The sequence below is a fragment of the Podarcis muralis genome, chromosome 11 (genome assembly GCF_964188315.1).
Source record: "Podarcis muralis chromosome 11, rPodMur119.hap1.1, whole genome shotgun sequence".
NCBI classification, from domain to species: Eukaryota; Metazoa; Chordata; class Lepidosauria; order Squamata; family Lacertidae; genus Podarcis; species Podarcis muralis.
Genome location: NC_135665.1, coordinates 63,341,763 through 63,357,638, shown reverse-complemented (window position 1 = coordinate 63,357,638; position 15,876 = coordinate 63,341,763). Strand labels below are relative to the sequence as shown.

Sequence of the window (15,876 nt, the reverse complement as noted above, 5' to 3'; positions counted from 1 at the left end):
ATACCACTCCTCTTTTCTTTGTTTTATCTGAGGTTATAAATTCCATTCCAATTCTTTTATTTATCAACACTTTTCTATGTCTTTTAGCCACATGAGTTTCTTGTAGGCAAACTATATCCAAATCTTGTTTTACGGTTGCATGTTCACTTTTATTCCTTTTTGTTTTACTACTTAAAACATTTACATTCCAAATTAATATCTTGAGATCAGCCATTCTGATATTTATCTTTTAATTAGAATCTTGTTTCTCTCTTCTTGAATACCTGTAATATCTTTGGACGTTTCCTCTTCCTCACCTCCTGTTGCTCCCTGTTCCCCTACCATTGGTTTAGCTTTTCCTCTTTTTTATATCTCCTCCAAAACTTCTGTGCCTCGTCCACATCTCTGCATCTCTGTTTCTTATTTTTGTGTGTAAAAGAAATTCCTTCTTGGACTTCTCATCTATAAGGTATTTTATTGTTTCTCAAAGGCGTCTGTTAGAAAGTTATAATTTATGCATTTTTCTTAAGAAGACAGGTTGGAATTTCCTTCCTCCAGTTTGTAATCTGTTTTGGTAGTTTGTTTGTATTATTCTGTCTTTAATTGATCTTGAATTAAAAATCACCAAACGGTCTCCTGGTAATTTCCTAATCTTTGCAAAATTTGATTTAACATGATAGATCCTGTCAAATGAACCATCCAGCTCCTCCTCTATATTTCTAAACCATTCAGACAATGTGTTAATTAAAGACTCTTTTACAATCTCCTCCTCTTGCTCTGGGACTCCTCTAAAAAGTAAAATCATCTCCCGCTGCTTCATTTCCTAAGCCAATATTGCATCGCAGCTTGTTTCCTCAGTGGCACAGACAGGTATGAGGTTATGATAAAAACTGGGCAGGAAAACAGAAGGGTGTTTCATAGAGGAATTGTTTCTCTTTTTTTTAAAAAAAATTTATTAAAGTTTTCAATTTTTATACAAACAAAAAGAAAAAAATAATAAAAAAACACATAAATTTCACAACTTATTTTTCAATGACATATTTCCCTGACCTCCTCATACCTCCCCTTGTATCTCCAGTTCGAATTGTTTGTTCAGCAAATCCTTATCTCAAAGCATTACAGCTAAAAAAACACCTTATTTTTTATCCAACATTTTAGGTTATTATAACCTTAAATTTTTACTTATAAAAAACCATTTTTTCATATTCCTTTATACCATTACCGCTAGAAACCACTTAATTTCAATCCAACATCATTCAACATTCTTTAATTTTACAATATTTCTGTAAATAGTCTTTGAATTTTTTCCAATCTTCTTCTGCCGACTCTTCTCCCTGGTTGCGGATTCTGCCAGTCATTTCTGCCAATCCCATACAGTCAATCAACTTCATCTGCCATTCTTCCAAAGTGGGTAAATCTTGCGTCTTCCAATACTTTGCAATAAGTATTCTTGCTGCTGTTGTAGCATACATAAAGAAAGTTCTATCCTTTTTTAACACCAACTGGCCGACCATGCCCAAGAGAAAAGCCTCTGGTTTCTTCAAGAAGGTATATTTAAATACCTTTTTCAATTCATTATAAATCATTTCCCAGAAAGCCTTAATCTTAGGGCATGTCCACCAAAGGTGAAAAAATGTACCTTCATTTTCTTTACATTTCCAACATTTATTATCGGGCAAATGATAGATTTTTGCAAGCTTGACTGGTGTCATGTACCACCTGTATATCATTTTCATAATATTTTCTCTTAAGGCATTACATGCCGTAAATTTCATCCCAGTGGTCCACAACTGTTCCCAGTCAGCAAACATAATGTTATGTCCAACATCTTGTGCCCATTTAATCATAGCAGATTTAACTGTCTCATCCTGAGTGTTCCATTTCAACAGCAAGTTATACATTTTTGACAAAATCTTAGTTTTGGGTTCTAACAGTTCTGTTTCCAATTTGGATTTTTCCACCTGGAAGCCAACTTTCTTATCCAAATTGTAAGCCTCCATTATCTGAAAATAATGAAGCCAGTCTTGCACTTTGTTTTTTAGTTTCTCAAAACTCTGCAATTTCAGTCTATCTCCTTCTTGTTCCAAAATTTCCCAATATTTCAGCCATTTGGCCTCCATATTGAGCTTTTTCTGAGCTTTCGCTTCCATTGGTGACAACCACCTTGGGGTATTATTTTCCAATAAATCCTTATATCTAATCCAAACATTAAACATTGCTTTCCTAACAATATGGTTTTTAAATGCTTTATGTGCTTTAACCTTGTCGTACCACAAATATGCATGCCACCCAAAAACGTTGTTAAAACCTTCTAAATCCAAAATGTCTGTGTTCTCAAGAAGCAGCCAGTCTTTCAGCCAGCAGAACGCTGCTGATTCATAATAAAGTTTAAAGTCTGGCAGGGCAAATCCACCCCTTTCCTTTGCATCAGTTAAGATCTTAAATTTTATTTTGGGCTTCTTGCCCTGCCAGACAAATTTAGAGATATCTTTCTGCCACTTCTTGAAACAGTCCATCTTGTCCACAATTTGCAATGTCTGAAACAAAAACAACATTCTAGGCAATACATTCATCTTTATAACTGCAATTCAACCCAACAAGGAAAGCTTCAAATTTGACCAAATTTCTAAGTCTTTTTTCACTTCCATCCAAATTTTTATAGTTATCTTTAAACAAATTCCCATTTTTAGCTGTCATGTTAATCCCCAGGTATTTCACTTTCTTAACAACAGTTAAGCCTGTTTCATTCTGAAACTTCTCTTTTTCGGTCAATGTTAAGTTTTATTCTAAAACCTTAGTTTTTGACTTGTTCAACTTGAATCCTGCCACCTGACCAAATTCTTGAATTAGTTCTAAAACTCTTTTAGTACTAGATTCTGGCTCCTGTAACGTCAAAACTAGATCATCTGCAAATGCTCTCAGTTTATACTGTTTAGTTCCGACCTGTATGCCTTTAACCAACCGGTCCCTTCTAATCATGTTCAGCAGGACCTCCAGGAACGCAAAGAGGAATTGTTTCTCTTTGTGTGATCAATCAATCAATCAATTGGTCTCCGAGTCCTGACTATTCTGAACCTTAATTTGGAGCAGACTGACAATGTATAATCAAATTGACAGATATTACTGAAAATGATTGAAGCATGTAGCTGTCTCAAGACCCCTTCCCAGCCCCAAATGTTTTCTTTTCCTTTTTTTCTTGGAGGAAGGTCCCCCTGCCCATTAGGCTATACTCTATGTATGCAGGCATGTGGAAGGGATGCTACCCTTCTGAGTGTGATCAGCTCTCCATTGGATGGAGGGGACAGGGGAGAGGAAATCATCATATAAAAACAATGGCATTTGGAAAGGGAAAAGTTGAAGCGTAAAGGTTGATTCCTAGAGAGAAAGGCACACCACACAGAAAGCAATGTCTAGAATCTTCATTAAGTTCTCTACAAGTGCTCTCAATTCAAATGGAAGCCCAGCTGCCCTGCAGCTGCTCTTTGTGGCACTCGGAACGCAAGGAGCACTGCTCCTGCTTGCCTGCCTTTTCTGAAGACCTCCTTCTGGGCATGCCAATTCTCGGTCTCACTGCCTTGCCATGTTGTTTTTTAGCATGGACAGGAGATGTTGGCTGGGTACAATCTTTGGATTGATCCGACCACCGCAGCGTCTAAAAAGCTCCTCGCTGGCAGTCACTGCAGCGTTTGACACAGCCCCGTCCAAGTCACCCTGAAGGTCCAGGAGAGCTGCAATGGAAGAAGGAACATGAGAACCACAGCAGAGTCCTCCTGGATCAGGCCAATGTCCTGCTTCCTGCTCTCACAATGGACAACCAGATGCGCCAACAGGAAACGCATAAGTGGGACCCAAGCACAAGAGCCCGGTTCCCTCCTGTGGTTTCCCGCAACTGGTGCTCAGAAGCATTTCTGCCTCCAACTGTGGAGGCAGAGCAGAGCCATTGTGGCTAGGAGCCATTGACAGCCCCTCCTCCAATCCTCTCTCAAAGCCATCCAAGTTGGTGGCCATCGCTCCCTCCTCTTGTAAGTTGCCCTAAGAACATGGTTATAAACCGCACGTAGATATTTAAAAAGATAAATTCAAAAGAGGGACAGGGCTACATCTTGTCAGGAGCGAATGCCTCTCATGATAAGGCCAGAAGGAGCTGCCTGGAACAGAGTTAGGCCCATTAGGTTGCTGAGCTCAGTATTGTTTACGTGGAAGAGGTTTCCAGGACTGGCCGTTTTTTGATGAGGAGAAGTGACACACACGGACCCCAACCCCCTTACCATTGGCTCTGCTGGCTTTGGCTGATGGGAGTTGTAGTCCCAACAACATATGGAGGGGACAGGAGAATTGCAAAGCAATGGGGTTGCAATGGCAAAGAAAAGCAGCCTAGGAATTGAGCTGGCTCCCTGGGTAGCGCATGCCATTTTATGGGGTGAAATATGTTTAAAATATGTTTTGGGTGTGAGGAATTAAAATCTGCTATTATTTTTGTGACTGAACAGCATTTAGCATGGTAAGTCTATGTCTGATGAAGAAGCAGAAAAAACTGCTTTCGGAAAAACCAAAGAATTTTAACTTCTGAAAATGTAAGGTAATTACATTAATACTGAAATAAAAATTACTAAGTTCCTAGCAATCGTTTGTAATGATTTCTATGCAATTTTACACTCATTTCACTGACCAAGCAAAAGCAAATCATATTCATTTCACCCAAACAACATCTGAATTCCCAAGTCATTTTACAATGTTTTAGCACTTTCTGAATTTGAAAGCTAAAAAATTCAGCTCGCCCTACTGTGACAATGCATTTCGTCTTGGCATTACTAGGTCAATTAATGCCAGTTGTTAAAAAGAGAAAGGATCTGTTCAAGTCCAAGTGAACAGAAACAAAACTTTTGTTGTTAGGTCTAATCCAACTATATTATACTTTCCCAATGCAGTTTTTTGCCCAGCACAAACTCGTCAGATTTTCCGTCATGTCAGTGGCTAGAAGAACTTGGGAATCACAATCCAGAAGGGAAAGGAGACTGCAGGGGCTGATAGTAACTAAATTGAGATAATCAGGGATTAATGAGATTGGGAAAAGCAGTCCTGTGGTGAAAAGATCCCTGCAAGGAAAAGAGCCGGTTTGATCCTTACCCAGATAAATGTCGTCAATTTGTTTGGTGCTCACCAAGTCGGGTTTCATGTACTGTGCATTGCACGCTAGACAGATCAATAGAAAACGATCAGTTCCTGCATTTGGTACTTTGTCCAGCTTAAAAACATTCATCAGACCTGAGGCACATAGGCTGTTGGTACTCTATAGAAGGAGCTAACAACTTCTGGATCACTTTAACAATTTGCTGGTTTAATCCTAGGAACCTAGGAAGCTGACTGTAGCTGGGTCAAAGCATTGGTCTGTCCAGATCAGGACTGTCTACACTGACTAACAGGGGCTCCTCAGGATTCTATACAGGGGAAATGGTGTGGCGTAGTGGGGGCTACGGGGGGATTGCCCCAGGCACAAAAAGGTTGAGGGGCGCGTCTGTTTTAATACAGGCAATCCTCATTTTGCGTGGGAGCAATGTTCCAGACCCCCACATGCGTTGGTGGGGGCCACGTAAAGCATTCCACCCCACCCTTGTTCTGCCCTGCCGTACCCCACCCCCATTCGACCCTTGCTCTGCCCTTTCAGAGACATCTTAATGATGTTTCGGTGATGTTTTCAGGCCACTTCCAGCGCGCATGGTGCACCAATCGCAGGAAACCAGTCACTGCCTGTATTTAAAAGTGGCAACCCACCCTGGGACCTTGGGGCATGGGTTGGATAAACAACAACAATGGAGAAGCGCCTGACTTTCTGGGTGCAGCCTCCCTTTAGCGCTCTCCTTTGGACAGAGTTAGGCAGCGCATGACACCCGGACTTGCATCCCTGCCTCTCAGCCTCCAGGTTTCCCAGCTGAAATCCCACTTCTGGCTCATGCCCTGAAACACCCTTTCCTCTCAAGAGCTTTGCTTTCAAATACCTATCAATATGGTCGCCGCCTCGCGATGCGCAGGGTTCCTGCTCTTTAGGTATTCCATCATCTGCGTGAGCATGTCCGGCAACCTCTGCCTGTATCTCCACAACTGGGGGGGCAGGGGGAGTGGACAGGAAGGCAACCGAGGTGCCAGATTAGTCTTTCCTAAAACTCCAGCTTCTTAACACATTTCTATCCCTCGTGGTGGCCAAACAATACTTGAAAAGTATCACCTAATTATTTCCGGATTGGCCGCCCACAGTAATACTACTGCCTTTATATAATGCAGAATCACACTTCATGCCCAAGTATTAAGAGCACAGAAAATTTTAGTTGGTTTCGTTGGCAGAACTACGGAGGCAGAGCAGAGCCATCAGGGCAGAGCCACTCTCCATGAATTTGTCCAGTCTGATTTTAACGCCATCCAAGGTAGTGGCCACCTGTGTGTCTTGTGGCAGTGAGTTCCATAGCATAGCTGTGGATGTGGCAGTGTTGCTGGGCCTCTCTTTGTGGCTGTGCTGCACAGAGATAATAGTGACAAAATGTCTTAGAAGACATCTGTGATGGAGAAGGCAAGGTGGCTGCGGCCGGCTGATGCTGATGCCACAGATATAGAGACAGGGAGATGAGAAGGCAGGTGCTGCAGCCACATACCCTCCGACACTTCTCTGATGAAAACAGGGATGCCCCATTCCATAATGAGAATTTGATTATTTATACCCCACCCATCTTAGTGGGTTGCCCCAGCCACTTTGGGCAGCACCCAACACACATAAAACCATAATAAAACATTAACAAAATGTTAAAAAACATGCCCATACAGGATTGCCTTCAGATGGCTCAGAGGTCGGATAACTCCATACCCTCCAACATTTCTCCAATGAAAATAGGGACATCCTAAGGAAAAGTGGGACATTCCAGGATCAAACCAGAAACCAGGATGGCTTCTCTAAAACAAGGACGTCCCTGGAAAATAGGGACACTTGGAGAGTCTGCAACCGCAGCTAATCCAGTGGGATGCACATCAATACACCACAATGGCATAAAACTGGGGGGGGGGGGGTTAATTTAGCAGAGGGAGAGAGGGAGGAGCAGCTGTTGCACAGCATCTTTCTAAGAAAAATCAACCCGCACCCCATTTCTCAAGAGTCTATTTTGAAGAATTTCAGCTAGATATTCTTCCAGTTCCTTACCCAAGCAATGTTCTGGGGCATTGTGGTAGATACAAAATAGTAGCCAGGCAGTAGAAAAAAAATAAGCCTGCAACTCCCACTGCCCACATCAAACACACACAGTTTGGGAGGAAAGTAAGTGAGTCCCAAACTTATGAAATGGATGGAAAATGGATGGAAGAAATCTGGTGAAAGGGTCTGGAGGGAACAGCTGACCATGTTAATTTTACTCACAATGTACTTGCAGATAACTGAGAATTTGTAGTAGAGTCTGTCTTGCTGCACAGACTCAAAGATGTCAACGGGCAGCTCCCCCAGTTTCAGGAAGGTGACAATTGTGTTAAGGACAATTCGACACTCCTAGAATTGAAAGGAGGGGTGACATTTTACTTCACCTCAAGCCTTAGGCTTGCAACAGCTTTGAAAATATACATATCTGCATTGAGGCTGCAATGCAAATAAAATGCAGACAGTAACCCAGGTAGGGTTAAAAACACAACTAGCCCACTGGGAATTAAGCACCTGTAAATCCTGAGAGCTCACCTAAGTTTTTAACAAGCATCAAAATGCCACTAATGTAGGGGCTCACCTGCGCTCAGAAGGGAAGTGATTCCATAGAGAGGAGCCACCCTGAAAAAGACCCTCCCTCTGGTTACTGGCTGCTAAATGAACCTCCACCAGGCCGGCCTATTCAGCTGATCACAGTGACAGCAGAGGTGTCAAGGCTTAGCTTCCAATCCCAGGAACTCAAACCTGGGTGTTTCAGATGGTGTCTAATGACCAGGATTTAAAACCAACCCTGCAGGGCTTCCACTCCTTAAAGCTAACCAGCCTGAATCAGAAGACTTCCAGAACCGACTTCTTTGGAAGGTGGTGGCCTCTCCTTCACTGGAGGTTTTTAAGCAGAGGTTGGAGGACCATCTGTCAGGGATGCTTGAGTTGAGATTCCTGCATTGCAGGGGGTGGACTAGAGGACCTTGGGATCCCTTCCAACTCTGAATCTGTGGTTCGATGACTCTGATGGTTCCAACCTTTTGCAGAGGAATCCCAACCACAGCATGGTATCTGCAAGGATCTCTAACTTTTCTGACCTCAGGTGTGGTGATGACTCAGACCCCAAGCACAATCGAGGCCCACCCATTCGAGACCAGTCTACGCATTACTTGATCTGTGGGGCAGCATGGGATGATTCTCCAAGCCCTGCTGCAACACGCAGAGCAACGCTCCTCGTGTGGAAATTCCCAGGAAAGGGGAGAGTTCCTCAGCTGCAACAGATGCTTCGAGGACCACCCAGCATTGGTATCGTAAGGGGTTTCCACAGGCAGAGAAACATTGCTGTGCGTTCCAGCTGCGTGCGACAGTTGCCAGGGAGAAGCGGTTTGCCAAAGGGGCCAGGCGATGCCCAGACTGGCCCTTCCAGCCTCAACTCACCTCTCCGCTCACAGGGTCAGTCAGCTGGATTATCAGGGGGACGAGGCTCCTGACGACAATGTCCTCCACCCTGTTTCTGTGCTCTTCCTTCACGCCCCTCAACAGCATCCCAAAAAGATTGATGGAGCAAAGCCTGAACTCATTGTCCTCCTGAGGAGAGAGAGGAGGAGAACGCCAGTCAGTCCCAAGTGCTGTGCAGGGCAAACCCGTCTCACGGGTTTCAGGGAGTTTAGCTGAGCAAAAGCTTCTCGTTCTCTATGGGTCTGGTTGTTTGAGGGTGTTAGCCGGGCCCACACAACAGGGGACCAACCCCGGGGGCCTTTGCCCACCACCGTCAAGGAGCTTAACGGACTGAGTTCATCTTGGTGCATCTAAAGTTCTGCCAGCATCACCTGCTGGCAGACAGAGTCACCTGAAGTGCAGGTGAAGCAAGAAGTCTTGCAGATTAGGCCAGTGGGATCACTTGTGGGGAGGGTGACAGAGGGGGGCTTGAGGTATAAATGCGGCGTGTGTGTGGCACATGGCGTGGCATGTGTGCATGACATGTGCATGTCACACAGCGCCTGCCCCCTCAATTGCAGGGGCAAGATGGCGCAGCTGGTGTTCTGAATTTCACTGTGTTATTATCTTCTTTATTTCCCCCCATAAGTCTTTATTAAGGCTTTTTCATAGTACAAGAAAAAAAAGGAAACTGATCTAAATAAAAACAGAAAGAGAAACAGAAATGCAGAGTCTTCTCTCAAGGATAGCTCTTAACCCTTGTCTCACCAGGAAAGGGGTCAACCCTCCCAACCTCTTCCCTTCCCTGTCTCTCACTCAGGGTCCTTCACCAACAAGCCATCACCTTCCTTGGAGCCCAACATGGGCGTAGCCAGGATTTATGTTGGGGGGCAGTATTTATGTTGGGCGGGGGTGGCAGCCGAACCAAGCTATCTGTGATGCGATTGGTCAATTAATTAAGTATTTTTATTTATTTACTTGATTGAAGGGGCAGTTGCCCCCTCCCCCGTTGACCATGCCCAAAGAGCCCAATAACCAATGGCCCTGAGCAGAGGACACCAAGGAAAACAAAAGGAGAAGAAAGAAGATGGATGGATGGATGGAAGGAAGGAAGATAAAAAGGAATTTCGATTTTGTGTTATAATCTTCCTTAGTGGGTCGTGCAAACCTCTCTTCTGAATACAGTGGCAACTTGGTTCTCAAACGCCTGGGTACTCAAATGCCTTGGTTCCCAGACGCCAAAAACCTGGAAGTATAAGTGTTCCAGTTTTTGAACATTTTTAGGAAGCCGAACGTCCGATGCGGCTGTTGGCTATTTTTTTCAGGGCACTTGCACCAATCAGAAGCCGCGTCATGGTTTTCAAACATTTCAGAAGTCAAATGGACTATCGGAACGGATTAAAGTTTGAGAACCAAGGTACCACTGTATATGGCGCTTTTGTTTTTACTATTTATTTTTGCATTTTTGTTTTTGAGGCTTTTTTGGTTAATTAGTTTTGTGACTGTGTGGAACCCAGTTCATCTACTGATTGTGTGACTGCGGAAATGGATAAAAGTCCCCCATCCAAGCAATGACTATCAGTGCAGGTAAGAAAAAAATATATTTTAATTTTTATCATCTACAATACGGTCTTATTTATTTTATAGTACGGTACATTGATTATTGCTTTCATTTTATGGATCAGTGGTCTCAGAGAGTAAAATTCATGTTAACTTGCTGTTTTAGGGGTTGTTTTTAAAAGTCTGGAATGGATCAATCCATTTTGCATTACTTTCTATGCCTGAGTGCACCTTGGTTTTGAAACGCTTTAGTTTTGGAACAGACTACGGAACGGATTAAGTTTGAGAACCAAGGTACCACTGTGATTCTTTTCATAGTGTTGGGGGCACTGGGGATGAGGCTATGGAACCAAAGGGGCAGCCCCCCCCCAAATGTTTGGGAAGCACCAGGGCATGGATGAAGCCCATTTCGAGTAGGCTTGTTGACTTACATCATTGAAGTGTTTAAAGAGTTGAGGGTAGAGGCTGCAGCCGGCCAAGCTGTATTCCTCTTCCTCCAAGTGGTGGAACATGAGTTGCAGGCACTTAATGGACTCTTTCGCAATACTCCTGTCCTGATTGGAAGCGCAGTTGATCAGGGGCGAGATGAAGGGCTTCAAGGACTTTTCCTGAAGAAAGCAAGGAAGCAGGTGAGGGAACACGGTCACTGCAGAGAAGTCAGCGCACGCAGACACAGTTTGCACCCAAAAAGCCACAGCGTAAGCATTACACAAAAGTAAACAACCCCAGCGGGTGCTCTCTCATGAGTCGTTGTGCAGGGTGGGGCCTCCAATAGGGGAAGGAACCAGAGCTGGAGTGTCTGCTTTGCATGCAGAAGGTCCCGGGTTCAAGTCCTGGCATCTCCATGCAGGGTTGGGAGAGACTCTTGAAACCTTGGGGAGCTGCTGCCGGTCAGTGTGGGCAACCCTGAGGTAGCCAGACCATTGGCTTGGCTCTCTTTAAGGCAGCTTCCTGCCTATGCTGATCTGCACCTGAGAATAAGGCTGCAGCAGAACAAAGGAATCTCATTTTAACAGCCTCATTGAAAGGCTGATATGGCTCCCTCAAAGCGTTGTGGGGTTAATTTGTGAGCCGCTTCTTAATGTGCCCCCCGCCACCAATCTCTTACCTCCAGCTGGTGCTGCAACATGTAGCCCAGTCCCTGGATGCTGAAGAGCTGCATGAGGGGGCTGGCTTGCCCCATCCACTCCTTCAGGATGTCCAGAATGTCTTGCGTCACGAAAAACAAGCCTATCTGCGAGTGGAAAAGGAGCTGCGGAAGAAAACACACGATCACGGAATGTCCCTGTTCAGTGGCGTAGCGTGGGGGGTGCAGGGGGGGCCGGCCGCACCGGGCACAACATCTGGGGTTAGGGCAAATCCACAGGTTAGGGGGCGCAAATCCACGGGTTAGGGGGCGCAAATTACTTGCCTTGCCCCGGGTGCTGACAACCCACGCTACGCCACTGTCCCTGTTTTCCCTGCCAGAGCTGCCAGGGGAGGCGGATGAGCCAGAGCTTGTCCCCGATGACGGTGGCGGCTGTGAGGGGGCCTCTGGTTGCCCCTCCATGGCATCTCCGTGGCCACTGCTGCTGGCCTCCTCCGTTGGGCAGCTGGTAGAGCAGCGGTTCTCAACCTGTGGGCCCCCAGATGTTGTTGGACTACAACTCCCATCATTCCTGAGCTTTGGCCTTGCAAGCTAGGGATGATGGGAGTTGTAGTCCAGCGACACCTGGGGACCCACAGGTTGAGAAAGGCTGTTGTAGAGGCTGCTGCAAAGCAGGTGAGGACGGGAAGAGGCTGCGGCCACTAAAGCCCAGCCCTGTGTGCCATGCTGGCTCTGAGGGGCAGGCAGAGGGAGGGGCCCCCCTGGGTGGGATGAAAGGGGGAGCAAAGCGCAAGGAGTTCGATAAGAGCTGAGGGCAGTGTGCATTAACTAAGGCCTGTAGAAATTGCTGCCTCAGGCAGAGGGCAAGCCTGCCAGCCATCAATGGTGGCGCAGGAGACCTCCTTACACCCTCTGCTTTCCTTGCCTGCCTGGGAGCGGTTGTTGCGAAGCAGGAGCGCCTGCAGACATTCCCCGTTTCCGACTCTCACCTCGGTGAAGAAGGCCATCCCGACCGTCCTCTCCTTCACGTCAGGGCGGCGCAAGTAGGCATTGGCCTCTTTAAAAGTCCTTTTGAGGTGCACTTTGCAGAAGCTGAACAAGGTCCTGGAACACAAAACCAGACACAAAGGATGCACAAGCCTGAAGCTGGCAGGAAGAACCGCTAAGTATTCCTGAATAATAATAATAATAATAATTCATTACTTGCACCCTGCCCACCTGATTGGGTTGCCCCAGTCCCTACCCTCTACTCCTCTCCATTTTCACCCAAGTCGTATCCCAAGTCCTATCTAGCTCTCTCTGTCGAGGAAGGATGCTTCAGAGTGCAGCGCAGTATCTTGCAAATAAATCTCCAAAGCCAGCAGAGTTTTCAGTGGGGAAGGTTCATTACTCCATTTCCCCATATGCACCCACTCGACCTCTTCGATTGGTGGAATTGGCACCCTTTCAGGCACCATAGAATGCCTGCCCTGCATTTAGTGTGTCGGCACCTAAACTATGGAACTCCCTGCCTATTGATATCAAACAGGCGCCTTCACTGTACTCTTTTGGGCACCTGCTAAGAACGTTCTTCTTTAGACAAGCCTACCCAGATGTTTAGAAAGCTGGTGCAAATGTTAATCCGGTTTTAGTCTATTGTTATTTTAACTTTTCTAAAGTCTCAAATTATTGTTGTCAGTTTTTCTAATCGATATTTTCTTATCTTTTCTTTTTAACCGCTTTGAAGTTTGTTTATTACACTAAAACAGCATATACATTTTCTGAAATAAATAATAAGTTTATCCCCATTTCCCAGAAAGCAGGCCTTGGTGGGCTGCCTTTCGTGCCTCACCTGCCAGTCCTTTTCACCGTCTTACCTTGTCAGAAGACGAATGCCATCAAAAAAGCTTTCTGGGTTTGACAGCATGTCCCAGCACCTTTGCACCTCCAAAATTTTGTATTCTTGAATGTAGCCCCCACATCCAATAAGGTTTTTCAGAGCCTGCACAGTGGTCCTGAATCGAGTGAAAGAATTAAGAATATTATATTTATTTATCCATTTTAAAAAATTGTATACTGCCCTTCACCCATAGATCTCAGGGCAGTTCACAACACAAAAATACAAGATAAAAAGCACAAAATAAATACTAAAAACAAGAACAAACCAAACCAATAACTCCTTCTCCCTCTCACAGACACAGCTGAAAGGGCGTAGGGTGTTAATCTGCCAACGGCCTGACTGAAGAGGAACAATTTGGCCTGGCATCTAATGGTATATAATGAAGGCACCAGGCAAGCCTCCCTGGGGAGAGCATCCCACTAATGGGGAGCCACCACAGAAAAGGCCCCTTCTTGTGTTGCCACCCTCCGGACTTCTCGTGGAGGAGGCACAGGAAGAGGGGCCTCCAATGATGATCACAAGGTCTGGGTAGGTTCATCTGGGGAGTTTTAGCTCCTTGACATCTTGCAGTCTTGAGCTGCTTGGCCTGATGGATCCAGCCACAACCACCAGCCCCTGCAGCCTCTCACATGTTTCCAGCACAAGCTGCAACCTTCCGGCTGCGATGGAGACTGAAGGTTTCATGACACGTGAGTCGCGCCACAACAAAACCAGCCCATTGGGCGGGAGAGTCTCCAACATCCTTTCCCATCCTAGTGTCCTTTGGACTACAACAACTCCCATCTTCGCCAGAGTTGTGCTGGCTGGGGCTGGTGGGAGTTGTGGTCCAAAGCGACTGAAGAGCACAGGGGTTGGGGAAGCCTGGGTCTCTTAGCTACCCAAGCTAAGCAGAACCTCCATGTCCAAGTGCAGCCTATCTCTCTGGGGAGGGCTGAGCCATCACTGCTATGGGTCAGGCTTGCAAGCGCCCAGAGAGAGAAGGGAGGGCCCCCCCAAATGCATTGGCAGGTCCCTTACGCCAGCGGATGGAGATGCGAAGGGGGCTCCGGCATGAGACTTGCCGCCCTCGAAACTCTTCTGCTCGTCCCAAAAAGAAAATAGATCTGAGTGATAAGGGCAAGCAGCAGCTGGGGGAACTTGTTCTGCAGTACATCCGAAGCCTCAGGTAGCGACAGGATCAGACACAAAGCGTTGGTAGCCTGGAGGGACAAGGACAGGAGAACAGCATTCAGCAGAGGACATCGGCAGATCAAGATCTCCCAACTCTATGCAGGATGCGACTCAGACCCCTGGTCCATCTCACTCAGTATTGTCTACACTGACTAGCAGAGGCTGTCCAGGGTTTCAGGCGAGGGACACCCTGACCTGGAGATGCTGGGCCCTTCTGCATACAAAGCAGGTGTTCGGCCCCTGAGCCAGGGCTGTGCTCCAGGAGCCCCCCCCCCCAGCGATGGACCACTAAAATGCCGCTGGGAAGAACCCCAGAGGCCAGTTACTAAGATGCAACGCCCCCCCCCCAGCCAGAAGCCCCCAGCCCCATCCAGCTCCCATTCAAGAACAACCCAGGAGAGAGAAACTGAGTGGTTTCGTACCGCCATTGGCATTTGAGAAGTGCTGCGTCGCCTGTACGTGACTTCTGCGTTGGGGTCTTCATCCTGTAGCCTTTTCAGGAGGGGTCTCAGCAGCTTGCTGCTGGAGTACGGATTGGAGACCAAGGCCTTCCAGATCGCTGCAGCACTTCTGCAATTTGTCAAAAGAGAATTTTTCCTTTTTCTGATATTCTTAAAAAAAGTCAGGCCTTCTGTACAGTATTTCCTTTATATCGCACGTGCATTAGCAAAGAAAGAAAATACTATTCCCCTTTTTGATATGTAACGCGGGGCACAATTTTTTGCAAGTATGAAACGGAAATATAAATTAAGAAAGCCCACTTAAATTCAGCTCTCCCCATTTCCACTTTGCAGATTTTCATATCCAGTTTTGCCTCTTAAACACCTTTTGCAAATCAATCTCCTCTAATTTTATGTCTTTCTATATGTTATTTCCACCAGTTCATTCATTTCTGTGCCTACGTGTGTGTGTGTGTGTGTGTGTGTTTGTGTGTGCGCGCGCTACTTGACTGGAGAACTGCATTGAAAAATTCAGAATAGTGCGAATTTTGAAATACGACAGTTCTCATTTAGGAAACTGCAAATGACGTAAGCTCTCACTTAAAAGTGACCCAAACGGAATTTGTTCCCTGTCCCTCGCAACTGTCCAGAAGGTGTGTGTGTGGAAAACCTGGCATGGCTTCCACCTGAATCTTGAACAGAGGTTTGATCCACAGCGGGTACTGCTTTTCACAGCGTGGATGAAAGCCTCATTCCCGCAGAGCAAGCAGTTTCCGGGGGACAAAAAGTTGGCAGCTCTACTTCAAAAACCTGGGAGATGCCCCAGAGTTGGGAAATCTCCATCCGTGGCTGATGGGCTGTGGCCTGGCTTGGTGGATCGCAGGTTATGCAGGGCATCTGAGACGCCCTGAGATTTGCAGGCAAAATGGATATATCCCCCCATAACGCACTCATCTCTAAGAGGCCCTTACTCATCACACTCCAGCGAGCAGTCCAACAGGGTATCTACGACCGGGTTCAGGCGCTTCGCAGCAAGGTTGACCACAGCTGTGAGTGTCTCATCCTTAGTGCGGGTGTCTGATATTCTGTGGAGTTGGTTGTGAATCTCCTTCACAACTATGGGCAGCTGGAAGAAGATAAAAGAAGACCAGGATGAGAAAGTGTGGTG

General features: G+C 46.1%; 1 protein-coding gene across 1 annotated transcript in view; it reads right to left on the bottom strand.

Annotated features, from left to right (window-relative positions):
* Positions 1-995: 995 nt before the first annotated feature.
* Positions 996-15,876, bottom strand: part of LOC114606643 (maestro heat-like repeat family member 5) — a 30,611-nt gene continuing 15,730 nt past the window's right edge. Inside the window, exons 16-27 of the mRNA XM_077935949.1 lie at positions 15,680-15,834; positions 14,691-14,838; positions 14,116-14,297; positions 13,076-13,213; positions 12,209-12,323; positions 11,241-11,384; positions 10,564-10,740; positions 8,573-8,722; positions 7,376-7,501; positions 5,976-6,078; positions 5,107-5,172; positions 996-3,707 (exon numbers count right to left, since the gene is read on the bottom strand). Coding sequence (XP_077792075.1) covers positions 3,547-3,707; positions 5,107-5,172; positions 5,976-6,078; positions 7,376-7,501; positions 8,573-8,722; positions 10,564-10,740; positions 11,241-11,384; positions 12,209-12,323; positions 13,076-13,213; positions 14,116-14,297; positions 14,691-14,838; positions 15,680-15,834 — 1,665 coding nt within the window. The 3' untranslated portion in view covers positions 996-3,546. The remainder of the gene's footprint in view (positions 3,708-5,106; positions 5,173-5,975; positions 6,079-7,375; positions 7,502-8,572; positions 8,723-10,563; positions 10,741-11,240; positions 11,385-12,208; positions 12,324-13,075; positions 13,214-14,115; positions 14,298-14,690; positions 14,839-15,679; positions 15,835-15,876) is intronic.